Source organism: Bufo gargarizans, chromosome 3 (genome assembly GCF_014858855.1).
Source record: "Bufo gargarizans isolate SCDJY-AF-19 chromosome 3, ASM1485885v1, whole genome shotgun sequence".
Lineage (NCBI taxonomy): Eukaryota > Metazoa > Chordata > Amphibia > Anura > Bufonidae > Bufo > Bufo gargarizans.
This window is the reverse complement of record NC_058082.1, coordinates 448,988,908-449,002,478: the sequence shown is the minus strand read 5'-3', so window position 1 is coordinate 449,002,478 and position 13,571 is coordinate 448,988,908. Positions and strand designations below refer to the sequence as shown.

Here is a 13,571-nt window from a genome sequence, read left to right as displayed (position 1 = left end):
CAGAGACAGTGGTGTTGGGTAAAAGAGGGAGGGTAAGAGCCATTTGAAAAAGTTTCCCACCACAGTACCATGGGATATTTAGAGGAAATGATCAGTGAAGCTCCTTTAATTGTACTGTCATGCTGAAGCTTACACACCAGCAAAGTCTCTGAGTGGTTAATTGATGTTGTGATAGATGCATGGATGGATGGATAGATAGATAGTCTGGTGTCTATTGTCAGCTTAAGGGTCCATTCACACGTCCGTTTTTTCTTTCCTGATCTGTTCCGTTTTTTCAGGAACAGATCTGGACCAGATCTGGACCCATTCATTTTCAATGGGTCCTGAAAAAAATCTGACATTGTGCTGTCCGTTTTTTTTCAGGACCCATTGAAAATAAATGGGTCCAGATCTGGTCCAGATCTGTTCCTGAAAAAACGGAACAGATCAGGAAAGAAAAAACGGACGTGTGAATGGACCCTAAGACTATATTGACACGATAGTGAAGACAGTAAAGAAAAAAACGCCATTAACTGCCATTTTTCTAGCCCATTTAGCATCTGTGTTTCACAATTTTTTTTTACCTTTTTCCTGTCCGACTAAGCATTTTTAACTGTGAACCTGTTGAGATTTGGTTTGGTCCCTATTCACCGAATTTAAAAAAAAAATCTGTTCGGAACCAAATCAATTCAGGCCAAACCAAATTGGCTCCAATTGACGTGGAAATTGGTATATAACACCCTTTTTTTCTTCTCTCCCCTCCAACCTCCCTAAGCTCTTGAATGCAATGACAGGAATAGTAAATTACATATTTGATGGCGTTAATAAACAGCATCGTCACATGTGTTATGCTAGTTCATATTGAAAAGCTTCCAAAAATTGTTCCCTATCGGGGCAGATGGTGTTTAAGCACACATGGTGTTATGGGAAATAAGGGGATTGTTAGGGAACCAAGCGTCCACAAATTATGCCTTGACAGGATTAGAATGCCTGACCACATTACACGTACAAGTGTTAATTGTCAAAAGAAAAAGTGGCTCATTTTGAACAAGCTTAGAAAAATTCTCCCTTTTAATTGGGAGCAGCAGCAGTGCAGTGTGGATGTGAAAGTATTAGAGGCACATGGCCGCAATAGTAGTGGCAGCAGAAGAAGCATAGCATGGAAGATACAAGGCAGTAGATCGGCTATCTATTGGTGGTAGTAGTAGTAGTAGTAGTGGCAGATGCATATAGTGTTAATAGTTGTGGCAGTAGGTGATTAGCAACGAGGAGTATCAGCAGAGGCAGCAGCCATATGGTACATGTTGGCAGGCAGCAGCAGCCGTATGGAACATGAGGGTAGACAGGCAGCAGCAATTGCATGATGAAGGCAGCAGCAGCCTTTCGGAACATGATGGTAAGCAGGCAGCAGCAGTGCCATGATGGGGGCAGTGAAGAGGGTTGTGGAGTCCCCACACCTATAAAGTGGGTGCTCGTGGAGGACTTCAGTCGAGTAATAATTAGATAATCCACGGCACACCAATATCATTTTGCTTGCAAATTTATTTTGAACAAGGAAATTCAAATAGTGTCAATATATGACTTATCGCGCCATTGTCAAGACATATACATAGAGTAAATTAGGCCACAATGTGTCCCAACGTTCCGGTCCTATTAGACCTTTCTCAAGGGATCTGAGGCCATACTGCAAGAGACTCTGAATTTCCTTGTTCAAAATTAATTTGCAAGCAAAACGATATTGGTGTGCCGTGGATTATCTAATTATGATGGCATGAGTGAGGCAGCAGCAGCCTTACAGAACATGATGGTAGGCTGGGGGCACTGTCAGCAAGGCCAGATCTATTCATCAGCGTCAGCTGAAGGAGTGTGAAAATGCTCCCGAATTCAGGCTAAAATGGCGCTGCACCTCTGGATTCATTTAAAGTAAGAAAACCAACCAGAAGGAGTGGGTCAATAAAGTACAAAAACACGTATAATACTGAAGTAATCAAAAAATAGCATAATTTTATTAGAAAATCACAACAAGACATGATTGACACAAATCACAAGAGACATTTAACACAGGTCACAATACATAAAAGTATTACAAACCAAGAGGACCGATGGTGGACTGCTGGTATATATTTATAAAGTGCAAGTGCAGTAATCTTGATTGGTCATCAGTAGAAGGGTGTATTACACCAAACCACTACGGCTCCAAACTACATAATAAGACCCATATGCATATATTATACAACAGATACAAAAATTTGGGGGTTAAAATACACACCACAAAGGCTAGCTGAGGCAATAGGGCAACTAGAGATATAATAGGCACATAGAAAATACTGACCAACCAACTTAGTATACCACCAGTCCACTCCCCAACGCACAGTTCGCGTTTAGCTTTTTCAAGGGGTTCATTTAAAGTAAATGTGAACAGCTTCAGGTTCATCTGGCTGATGAAATGTTGGGAAGTTCGTGATGAACCCAGTTCATTACTAGCTGATTTACTTATCTCTGACTGTGAACATTTCTTGGCTAATTTCATTACAGGCTTGTCTAGAACTCTTAAAATCAGGCGTATTGACTTCCATAGGGTCTGTCAGGCTGACAAAACAGTCAAAAATATGACATGCCCAATTTTTTGATGGGCAGTATTCAATCATGGTCTTTTAAAACAACGGACATGTCAATACATTGATAGACTTTAATTGTTTTCAGAAAATGGCCGTCACTTGGCCATTTTTGAGTAGTATGTGATTATAACCTTAAGCAATGTACATACATTTTTGTAATAGAGGTCAGATTGGAATGAAGTGTTTATTTTTAGATGGACGCAAAAAGCACTTTCATCTCTGAGATTACAGGCTAATTGTCTATTTTGCCCTGTATCCATTTAGATGTTGAGTGATACATAATAATAAGGAAGTGGTCAAAGAGGTTCAAAAGAAATGTTATCATTGTCCGATTTGTTTAATGTTATTAGCAGCACACTGTATAAAGTCATCAGGATATCTGAGATTTACATTTTACATAAATTTTTCTGCCTCATCATTTTCATTTAATGAAATAACATGACCATCTAATTTTCCTGCATGTTTGCAGGTGGTAGTCCTACAATACTGAGCAAACGCATAAAGGAAGGTAGTAAATTGTGTAGAAATGACATGCAACTCAGTAAAGGTTTCCATCCCCATCCATTGTTCCTTCATTTGGTTCATACAGGACCTAGTAGACACTGTTTTGACCAAATTTTCACAGTGATTATCAAAAGAAATCGGAGCCCCAATATTATGCGTCATTTATAGTGCTGGTCTCTTCTTGGAACATATTGACCTTTTTAGCTCCTTTAGAACCAAGGACATGGAGGTAACTGCAACCTCTCCACCCCCTAGTTACATCGGTGTGGGTAATCAGTGTATTACTAGCCTGGTCTGTGTAGGTCAGTGTTCCTCAACTCCAGTCCTCTGGGCCCACCTACCAAATATGATTTAAGAATATCCCATAGAATGAATACCTGTGGTAAGTCCGGATGCACTGACGCTAATTATATCAACTGCTCAATACTAAGGAAATCCTGAAAACATGACTGGCAGGTGGGCGCTGAGGACCGGAGTTGAGGAACCCTGCTGTTGGTAACTGTGATACTATATCTTGCACAGTATTTTACCAAGTTCACATGTTGCAGTTGTATATGTTTATTTTAGCCCAAAACAGGACTGAATACTAGAGGAGGAGAACCATATATAATATGCTTTATATTAGACTTCTGTTTTGGATCTTTTCCCAGGTGGCTCAGGAAAGACTAATCGCGTGACTTATTTGCCATTGCTATAAAACATGTTTATGTAAATGAAAAAGACTTAAAGGTTATGGACACCTCTGAACACATTAGGACAGATTTATCATTAGCTGAAGTCAAAATAATGGAGTGAAAAAGGCGCAAATCTTTGCACAATCGCTAAAAATTAGCAAAAAGTTGCTAACTGTTATTGGCTCTGCGCTTTGCTCGCCAGTTTTATGAAAGTTGGCGTGTTTTCTTATGTAAATTAATCTCTAGACAGATTTACTATTGCAAGAATTTAAAAAAGTTGCTAAAAATTTAGCAAAAATTTTGCAATTTTACTCCAGTGAGGACCATGCTTATCTTATGTGACTTTTTAATAGAACATGCAAATTTTTCGTAAAGACGTGCGACTCTTGTAAAGCCGCTTACTGAAGGATAAACTGCTACTGTCAAACCCCATTTATCACAGTATTAAAGGACTATTAATAAATCTGACTTATCCAAAAGTGACTTTGGACATATGTAAAAGCGGAGTAAGATGTAAGTGTAATGATAATTCTGGCCCATTGTTTATTGCACTGCCTACACTTAAAATTAAATATATCATTTATAATTAGTTTTTGTTAAACTTTTTTCTATTGCTTTTCTTCTGCAGCATGCCTGTAATACAATATAGTGAAAGCTACTTAGTCTCATTCTGTGTTAAAAGCATTATCCAAACCTCTCAAATGCTCTCCCATGCCTGGCTCCTCACACACAATGTACCTCCCTGGCTCCCCCGCACCTGCGTCACTCCTTGTTCCCTGCATGGCTGCCGCTGCTTCTCCCAGTGTGCAGATGAAAACATCCGGTGTCGGGGGGGGGGGGCAGCCAATGTCAATCGGTGATGGGGACGAGCCTCCCTAGCATCGCGGCATCATACGCATGAGACTGTCTACCAAACCTGCCATTCTCACAGCGTTTGGTTTACAACATACTAATGTGTATGGGGGCCTTTCAAAGTTCTATCTGATGGAAGGAGGACAGAACGAGTCTTCAGCAGCCTTCATTTTATTGTATTACATACAAGCTGCACATGAATAATGAATTCAAGCTGTCTATGTATTTTAGAAAACCACATCAATTCAAGTGGCAGACAATGGAATCAAACACGGAAAAGAAAATCTACAAAAAGAATAATCAGAGTTTCCTCGTTCTCCGTCATTAGAAGAAGCAGACACAGAGGAAAGGAAACAATTTAAGTCTTTTATGGAACAGCTTGGAGCTCACAGTGTGTTTGAAGAGTGAGGATTTTGTCTTTTCATCTGTTACAAGACATCTCTAAGCTCAGATTTTTTGTTATGAAATAACTTATTTTGTCCAACAAACAGGTTGTACTACATAGTCTTAGAATAATACTAAAGTGCCTTCCAATAAATGCAATGAGAGTCCACTCTATACCTCTCCTGGTGCCAAAGCCTTGGAAGCCTTTTGGCACCAGCAGAGGTATAGAGTGGACTCTCATTGCATTCATTGGAAGCCATCTGGCACCAGGAGAGGTATAGAGTGGGCTCAGCATGCATGTTGGTACCTGCATTCCCTGGATTTAATAAAGGCCATTATGGCACCAAAAATGGTAAAAGGCAGAGTGGACCCAGCATGTATGTGGAACCTGTACTCCCTGAATTTTATGGTGGCCGTTATGGCACATAACAGGTAGTATTTAGTGTTAGGTTCCCGTCTTACACAGACCGCCTTGATGTTTGGCAGACAGGCCCAAATGGTTTTGTACATAATGTGTTTGCCAAGAATCTCATATTTACAAAATAAGCGTAGCATTAGCACCATAATATTTTCTATAATTACATTATTGTACTTTATTTGGTTTGCAGAGTGCTGCTGCATTGTGGTTTTTTTCTTTGTAAGGGTTCATTAGTACGTGGCCTAGGCGCAGCTCAGCCCATTAGAAGTGAATAGGGCTGAGCAAGATACCAAGCACAACAGCTATACAATGTACGGCGCTGTGCTTGGTGAGCAATGTATGCAGTTCTTGTACAGCCATTAGAGGGTACATATTGCAGTGCAAAATGTGAGCAAATTGCACTTTTGGAAGCCTGTATCGTGCATCTAATTGAGTAAATTGCAACACTGAGATACCTTTACAATATGGAAAGGAGCTCCAGCAAGTAGGGGACCAGGATTGCAGGGCAAGCCAGACAGGAAGATTCAATCATTAGCGGTACAGATAGGGCGATATGTCACAAAAACTGATTGTTGAACAGTGTGCTGTGCTCCTGGAGCTCAAGTTTGACATATTGCAGATCGGGTTGATAGATTACTAGGAAGGGTTGGTAGGACCCAGTGGTCATGGTGCACATTAGCACCAATGACAACGTTACAGGTAGGTGGAGTGGAGAGTCCTAAAAAAATGATTTCATGGACTTAGGTCACATGCTCAGGGCAAGGACCGCAAAAGCAGTATTTTCTGAAATACTACCTGTAGCATAAGCTACACAAAAAAAGCATCGGTAGATTAGGATGTTAAACAAGTAGCTCAATTAGTGGTGAAAGGAGGGATTTGGGTTTGTGGAGAACTAGGCTAACTTCTCTGCTGGATGCAAGTTCTATGGTAGGGATGTGCTGCACCTCAGTTGGGAATGTGCATCTTTTGTGGAATTTGGCAATGTCAAACAAAAGGTTTTTCTGACATTTTGAGATAACGTCCCCCAACATCTTGAAATTGTGAGAAAGCACTTTTTTGTTTTGAAGTTCTGAAAGTGGGTGAAAAAGTGGTCAATGTTAATTATATTAATCAGTTTCACTCCTGATTTCACTTTACTAAAATGTTGCCAAAAAGTCACAAACTCATTCCAATAGGGGGTGGCTTAAAAACACTGGCATAGCATTTCTAGAAAGTATTGTTAAAGATTCACTAAATGTAACAAACAACGCCACCTTTTATCAATGCACCTATTATTTATTTTGGTTTACTGCAAAATATGTTCCAAATTTCGACAAATTGCACAAAATTTGAAAAGTATATCCTTCCCCTTGTATCTGTATTACAGTTTTATCAAATACTACATTCTTCATACGATTTTGAAAGAACTATTATTAGAATTGACTCTATTGGTTAGCCCATGTATGTACTATATAAAATTTAAAACATTTCTTGCATATAACTGCAGGATCAGACTACTCACAGTGATTAATGTAGTCTGTTGCTATGGAGACATAGGAACTGTATACACAAAATGGTGAACATTTTTTAAACAGGACTATACTTGATTTTAGATGAATTTGCTCAATTTACAAATTGAATGTAAAAGTGTATATAGATTTAAATTGAGAGAAAAAAATAACTAAACATTTTATTAATTTATCGGAATTTCATTCAAGTGAAACTGAGATCTGGAAACTATGGACCAGGCTTGGTCAAGAGGAACCACATTTGTTGGAGAACCTTGAGGAATTTTTGGCAAGAGTCACAAATCAAATTAAAGAAGCCAAAAAAGAGAAGGAAGTATTGGAAATGATGTTAAAAAAGTAAGTACAATATAACAACAGTTTTAATTAAGTTTTCTTATGTATTTTCCTGAAGCATTGACCGCAATAATGGATTATACAATACATCTACTATGAGTTCTACACTGCTGCATTGTGCAGTGTTGTAATGGCAGAAAATTGTTACTGGAATTAGAGTAACATAATATTTGAGGGAGAGTGAGAAACTGTAACTTTTACCTAAAAAGAATGCCATTACACAAACAAAAAAATGCATACATAGAAATGAATACGTACATTGCTGACATTATTCTTTTCGTGCAATCCCTTGAAAACCCTTTGAATGTACAAGACATCAGGTATATATGGCTGGATTATGCAATGCATGCAAAGAGCATATGAAGTTCTTCAATTTCCCCACTGAGGGACAATAAAGGGATTTTCTTCTTCAAGTTCAACCCCACATATGCTTAGTGATCCCACAAATGCTTCAATATCATGTGCGCCAAGAGTGCCACTAGAATCTAGCGTGTCATGGCAAAACTTGCAACATTGCCTATATCAGGTAGTTGTCACGAGGGTGTCAAGAGCCACGTCTGACTCCGTTATACCCGGGGTCAGGAAGTCGCAGCGGGTGGCTGCGCGCTCTATGTCTAAAGATCACATTGTTTCTTAGTGATTGTTTTCTGTGTTTGCCTTGCAATCCTTTTTGTCTCACTCAGGGATCCGTAGCTTCTCCTCCTCAGCTGTTTCTTGTCTGCCACTCCCAACCTCCTTATATTCTCCTCTCACACTTCTCTAGTTGCCAGTTATAGAGCTTCCTGCCTGGACTTCTATACTGACCCACTGGAGCTGTGAATCCTGGTTGTTGTTCCAGAGTGCTACCCTCCGGATCCCTGTTGGGCTTTTTGTTGTCTCCTGTTGTCGCCCACCTGGGATTATATGTTTAGTCTGTATTGTCTGTCCTCCCCTTGGTGTTTTCCTCCTTTAGAGCTAGTGGTGCGGACTAGTGTTCCCACCGCCCTGTTCACTATCTAGGGCTCATCTTAGGGAAAGCCAGGGTTTTAAGCACGTGATCGGCGTACGGGTGAGGAACCCGTCTAGGGACGTCAGGGCAGCCAGGTGCCAGCCGCAAGGTGAGTCAGGGGTCACCACCTTCCCTCTCACTTGGGCAGGGCCTTCCTCTTTCCCTCCCTCTGTGTCACGTATGTGATAGTCACGCCGATCGTGATAGTAGTCAACTAATTAAACTATGAGAACATACTCGGAATGGGGATGAATGTTATATTCATAACAGTCAGTCCACAAAGTCTTTTTCAGGGGGTGCTAATAAGCCATTTCATAGCCAATTAAGCAATACTATCCATATTTTAATATACGGCTAGAGAAATGGCCCATATCTTTTCCCGGGTGAAGGAAGTGCTAGCAACTCTTCTGGGTTGGAACCAGATGCACAGTGAGAGTCATGTAGTTAGTCACAGGTAAAGTCGAGTAAACAGGTATGGAAAAGTCAAGATAGCCATAGGTCAAGAGTAGCACTTGGACTTTGGTAGTGGTAGTGACAGCAGACTTTCAGGACTCGACAGGAGGTGGATAACAGGATGCCATTATTGCATCTCTGCAGGCTAACCTGGGGTATGAAATCTAAAATAAATGTGGTATTCTGAATCACATATAATGGCATTTAAGGATTCTGATGCAGTGAATTCCCAATTGGTGAACCCCAAAATAGCCTCAACAGATAACCAAGAGCAGCAGTAATTCCTAAGTGTTAGACCCAACAAACATGGACACGGACAAGGAGAATTAAAATCAATAGTCAGAGACTCCAGAGGAAAAAAAAAAAATCTGCAGACTGGTTTGCAGCTGATTCAAAAGGCTGCTTTGTAAAAAAAAAAAAAAAAAAAAAATTGTATGTATACTAATGCCAGAAGCCTGACCAATAAAATTGGTTAACTGGAATTACTAATGTCTGAAGAGGACTATGACAATGGAAATAACTGAAACATGTCCGGATGATAGCTATGACTGGGCAGTTATTGTACAGAATTACAGTCTGTTTAGAAAAACTGTTTATAAAAACTGGAGAGGGGGAGGGGTTTCTCTTTACGTAAAGTCCTGTCTAAAGCCCACACTATGGGAATATATAAGTGAGGGACATGACCATGTGGAGTGGAAAAATCCTGAGTGGTGTGTTATAAGCCACCGCCAGATATAGGGGTTAATAAGACTGGCGTTTTAGGCACCAGGCTAAATAACTCCAATATCTATAAATGACCCCCAATATTCTTTCAAAACCGGTCCAGGATACAACTAAGGGGATAGCTATACTGGACGTAGTATTAACCAATAGACCTGACCAAACAACAGATGTATCATAAATAATAAACTTCCAGGTGTTACGGATTCCAGATAGTTTTGAGGGAAAAGTTTCAGCAGAAATTGTAATTTATACATTAAAGGGGTTGTGCAGGCAGTATATATTGATTACCTATCCTCGGTCATCCTATGTCATCAATATCTGATCGGCGGGGGTTGGACATTCGTTCACTCCAACAATCAGCTGTTTGAAGAGGAGGCGGCTTCCTGTTCATTACACTGCCCATAATCTCAGAATTGCTGTGTAATTGCACGTAGTTGCTCGCGCCTGCAGAGGCAGATGGCTGGGGAGAGCTGTGAGCTCATGAATATGGGGACTAATTTGTGTGCGCTGGAGCTGTTAGGATTTAAAAGTGAGGGTAGCAGAAAACTGTGACAGATTCCTTTTAATGTCTCAACTTTTTCTGACTTCAGTTGTACACGGGGTAGTCTTGCCAGTGATTGATAGTATTCTCTGTGTAAGTGTGTATACAGAGATAGCTGTCAGTCACTGACAACACCTCCTTTGTACAACTGAAGTCAGAAAAAGCAGAGATTTAAATGTATTACACATTTGATTAATCTTTTCCCAGAAACTACTCAATCTACTTATCTCCTCTGGCTCTACAACATGCTGCCTGCAGGTTACACTGTATTTGGTGCTGACAGGTTCTCTACAAAATGTGTATTTCTTGTACAGGAGGATTAGTGAACACAATGTAGAGGTGCAGCGTTTATATGAAGAAATGGAACAACAAATGCGTGAGGAAATGAAGAGATTTACCAATGAGGTAGGCGATGTTTTGCATTTTCATTAAAATTATTAATTTACTTTCATTCATTAAAAAAAAATTCAAACCTAGAATATAGAGATGAATGGAATTCCCAAAATTATTTTAGTGTCCAGTTCAGTCGAATCAGCCAGCAGGTTCATATAAATTTGATGTTGCACTTTTGGATAAAAAAAAAATTTTAAACAACAGTCCAAAAATAACCCTTTTAGTGATAGATGACTTCTTCTTTGTCTTCTGATCTTTAAAATGCTAGACACCATTTTGAGGGATTCGTGCGTCATGAATCATGAAAAATTCTGATCTGCCAAAACTAGATTTTTTGGGGTGAAAATCTGTAATAAATTTGCGATGATTATGATAACGATTATGATAACATTTGCAAGAGAACATTTAATAGAAAAAACGACATAATAGATAATTTGATTACAAAAAAACTTTATCAAGCTTATTGGTAGAATGGTTTTCTCTTGATTCCAAGAATATATCCAGGGGAGGAATGGCTGACATGTGCCTTTTAAAGTGCTAGGGATATTGCAAACAAGCCACTCTGCCAGGATATTCAGATAAAGGCTTAGAACATAAAAACTGCACCTATTACCCTGCCTGAACCCTGTTTTCTTATGAGGAGCCTGCATCTAATCAGAAAGTGGATGAATAAGTGCTTCAATAGGTGAATCTGTGCTGAATCGTGCAGGGCAACAGCTTTTTCAGTAGATCCGGACTCTGAATGGGAATGCTAGAGGCTTCCACCTGGCAGTGAACCCGGTGACGTCACCGTCAAACAGCCTAGGGCAGCGCTAAAGCCAGGGGCAGATTGGCCATAGACCTAACAGGGAAACTTCCCAGTGGGCCGATGCCCAGAGGGCCGCCTGGGCCCACCTCATAGCCAGCCAGTAGAAATTTTTGGGGATGTATTTTGTCCTGCTGGCAGTATTTTGTGATGGACTGTGGTATTTGGCACTGTTAGGGTGCTATAATGTGCCACAATATGGTATTGTTGGCCCTGCCTTCCATCAATTTGGAACCGACTGCAAAACTTTTAGTATTTTTTCCAGGGCCACTTTAAGTTCCCAGTCCACCCGGCAACACTGCTAGGCAGAAGCCTCTGCCCAGCAGTGTAAAAAATATAAACGAACAGCTCCAAAAATGCTCCAATGCTGATTTCGGAGAGTCTGCCTGGATGAAAACAGGGATATGTCCAGGTTCAGCTCTGAACCCAGACAACCCCTTTAAGACTGGTGTTTCATATAGAAGTCTTAAACAAAATCCAGTGGAATAGAATGTGGCAACTATATTATGAGGAACACACCTTTTAATAAAATTGATGCATCTTTAAGCAGTCCTAAGGGCATAAAATGAAATATATACCTGCTTATGCTGCTTTCTGTGCCATTTACTGTCTTTAAAATTGATAGATTTGTTGGAAAATCTCTGGATATGTCACTTCTTGTTTAACTCCGCTTTTTCTGCCCACTTTGAGAAAAGCTTCACCTACAAATAGTGGTCTCAATACCACAATATGGCATCATATATGCACACCAGTATCTTCCTCCTTGGGCCTCGGGTGTTACTGTGGTCTGTATCATTGTTTATTTTTGGACTTTGCATTATCTGCACTCTCTTGTATTCCCCTTTGGGCACTATTCATTGGTCATTTGTATATACTTTGTCCAGATTGATTGTGTACTGCATTGTACACCCCTGTTATATGAGGTTAGGGATTCATTTTCTGGTTTTATCATGGAGTATTTTTTTTATCAAATGTTGTTATAATAAAGATCATGTTGTTTGATTATCTTAACATATTGTGTGGTGTCGCTATTTTTGGAGCTACACTTTGAGAAAAAGTAGCACATTTAGGGCACAGATTGTGTGTGTTAAAATGTAGGACTAGTTTACTCTAGAAAACTGATACAAAGCCATTAATAAATTCCCCATTTTTGCTTCAGCAAATTTTGGGGTACTGCATATTTGCTCTAAAATGTGCAATTTTTCTTGCCCCTCATCACCTCTGAAAAGTAGTGCGAAAAATGATGTTGTCTTGAGGAGATAGAGATTTTCCGACAGGTTAATTTTTAGTAAAGGCAGAAAATGGAGCAAATTATTGTGCAAATCTAGATTTCATTTTCTATCTTTAGGGCAGTCCAAGATGCAACAAACTTATTAAGATGCACACTCGTCTGAATAAATTTGGCACATTTTACCCCAACGAAGTATGGTTTAAGACTGGAGGCAAAAGTCGTAATAAATCTCACCCAATATTACCGCTTAGCGTTGTTAGTCCATTGACCGGGGTGGTAAATAACCATCCTGGGTCAAGTCAGGGGATGCCCCCCTCTGTACACCACTGTAAGGGAAAACGTATATTAAAAGTCTTAATCTATATTGCTTCTTATTAGAAAAAGAATACCCTTGTGTTTGCTATAGGTGTAAATATTAACTAATTTATACTTAACAATGACAATAAAACACATAAAAAAGATTTGCAACAATCTCTTCCCCTAAACACCAAGCTCTGGGACTACAAGTATGTGCATTATGTAAGTTCAAAAGAAGAATCCCTTATTCATGAATTCTATTTTCTAGAGTAATGCTCGTACCAGTTTCCACAATAAGGAAATGAAGAATGCCATAGAGGTGAAAAATAAAGAGGTGCAACAGATGATTTCTGTTCAAAATGAGGTGAGACATGTAAATAGAAATATAATATACATTTCAAATGTAAGATTCATATGTCATACTAGCACTAATGCACAAAAGGAGAAAAAAGGACACAAAGCATACAGTGTAATATTAACAGTTCATTGGTTAAGACTATTCTGATTTATTTTTTATTAATATTTATGTATTATCTATTTATTTTTTACAATATACAGTATGCTAATAACAAAGTTACAAAGAATAGGATTTTTCATTGCGGTCTCACAGGTTCCAAGTCATGAGCACAACTGTTTTGTATTAGAGCCTTTTCTGATCATGTTCTGGTGCATTTCCAAACATACTTATTGTTCTATAAGGCTGGGGATACATGGCAACTTTCGCCACAACAGGTGTCGTACAACCGAACATTGCAGTATATAGTGCTTCAGCCCTGCAACTAGTAAAAGTGAACAGGTTTGTGTTGCAACCCACAAATTGCTAAACGGTTGAAGAAAATCAATACTTGCTCAATTTTTTGAAACTGTCAA

General features: G+C 39.4%; 1 protein-coding gene across 1 annotated transcript in view; it reads left to right on the top strand.

The window, feature by feature from the left end:
- The window catches only part of LOC122930286 (ras-related protein Rab-44-like), a 72,649-nt gene that overhangs the window by 26,955 nt on the left and 32,123 nt on the right, over positions 1–13,571 (top strand). The window contains 5 exon segments of the mRNA XM_044283543.1: positions 4,859–4,925; positions 4,927–5,031; positions 7,127–7,273; positions 10,290–10,380; positions 12,970–13,065. Coding sequence (XP_044139478.1) covers positions 4,859–4,925; positions 4,927–5,031; positions 7,127–7,273; positions 10,290–10,380; positions 12,970–13,065 — 506 coding nt within the window.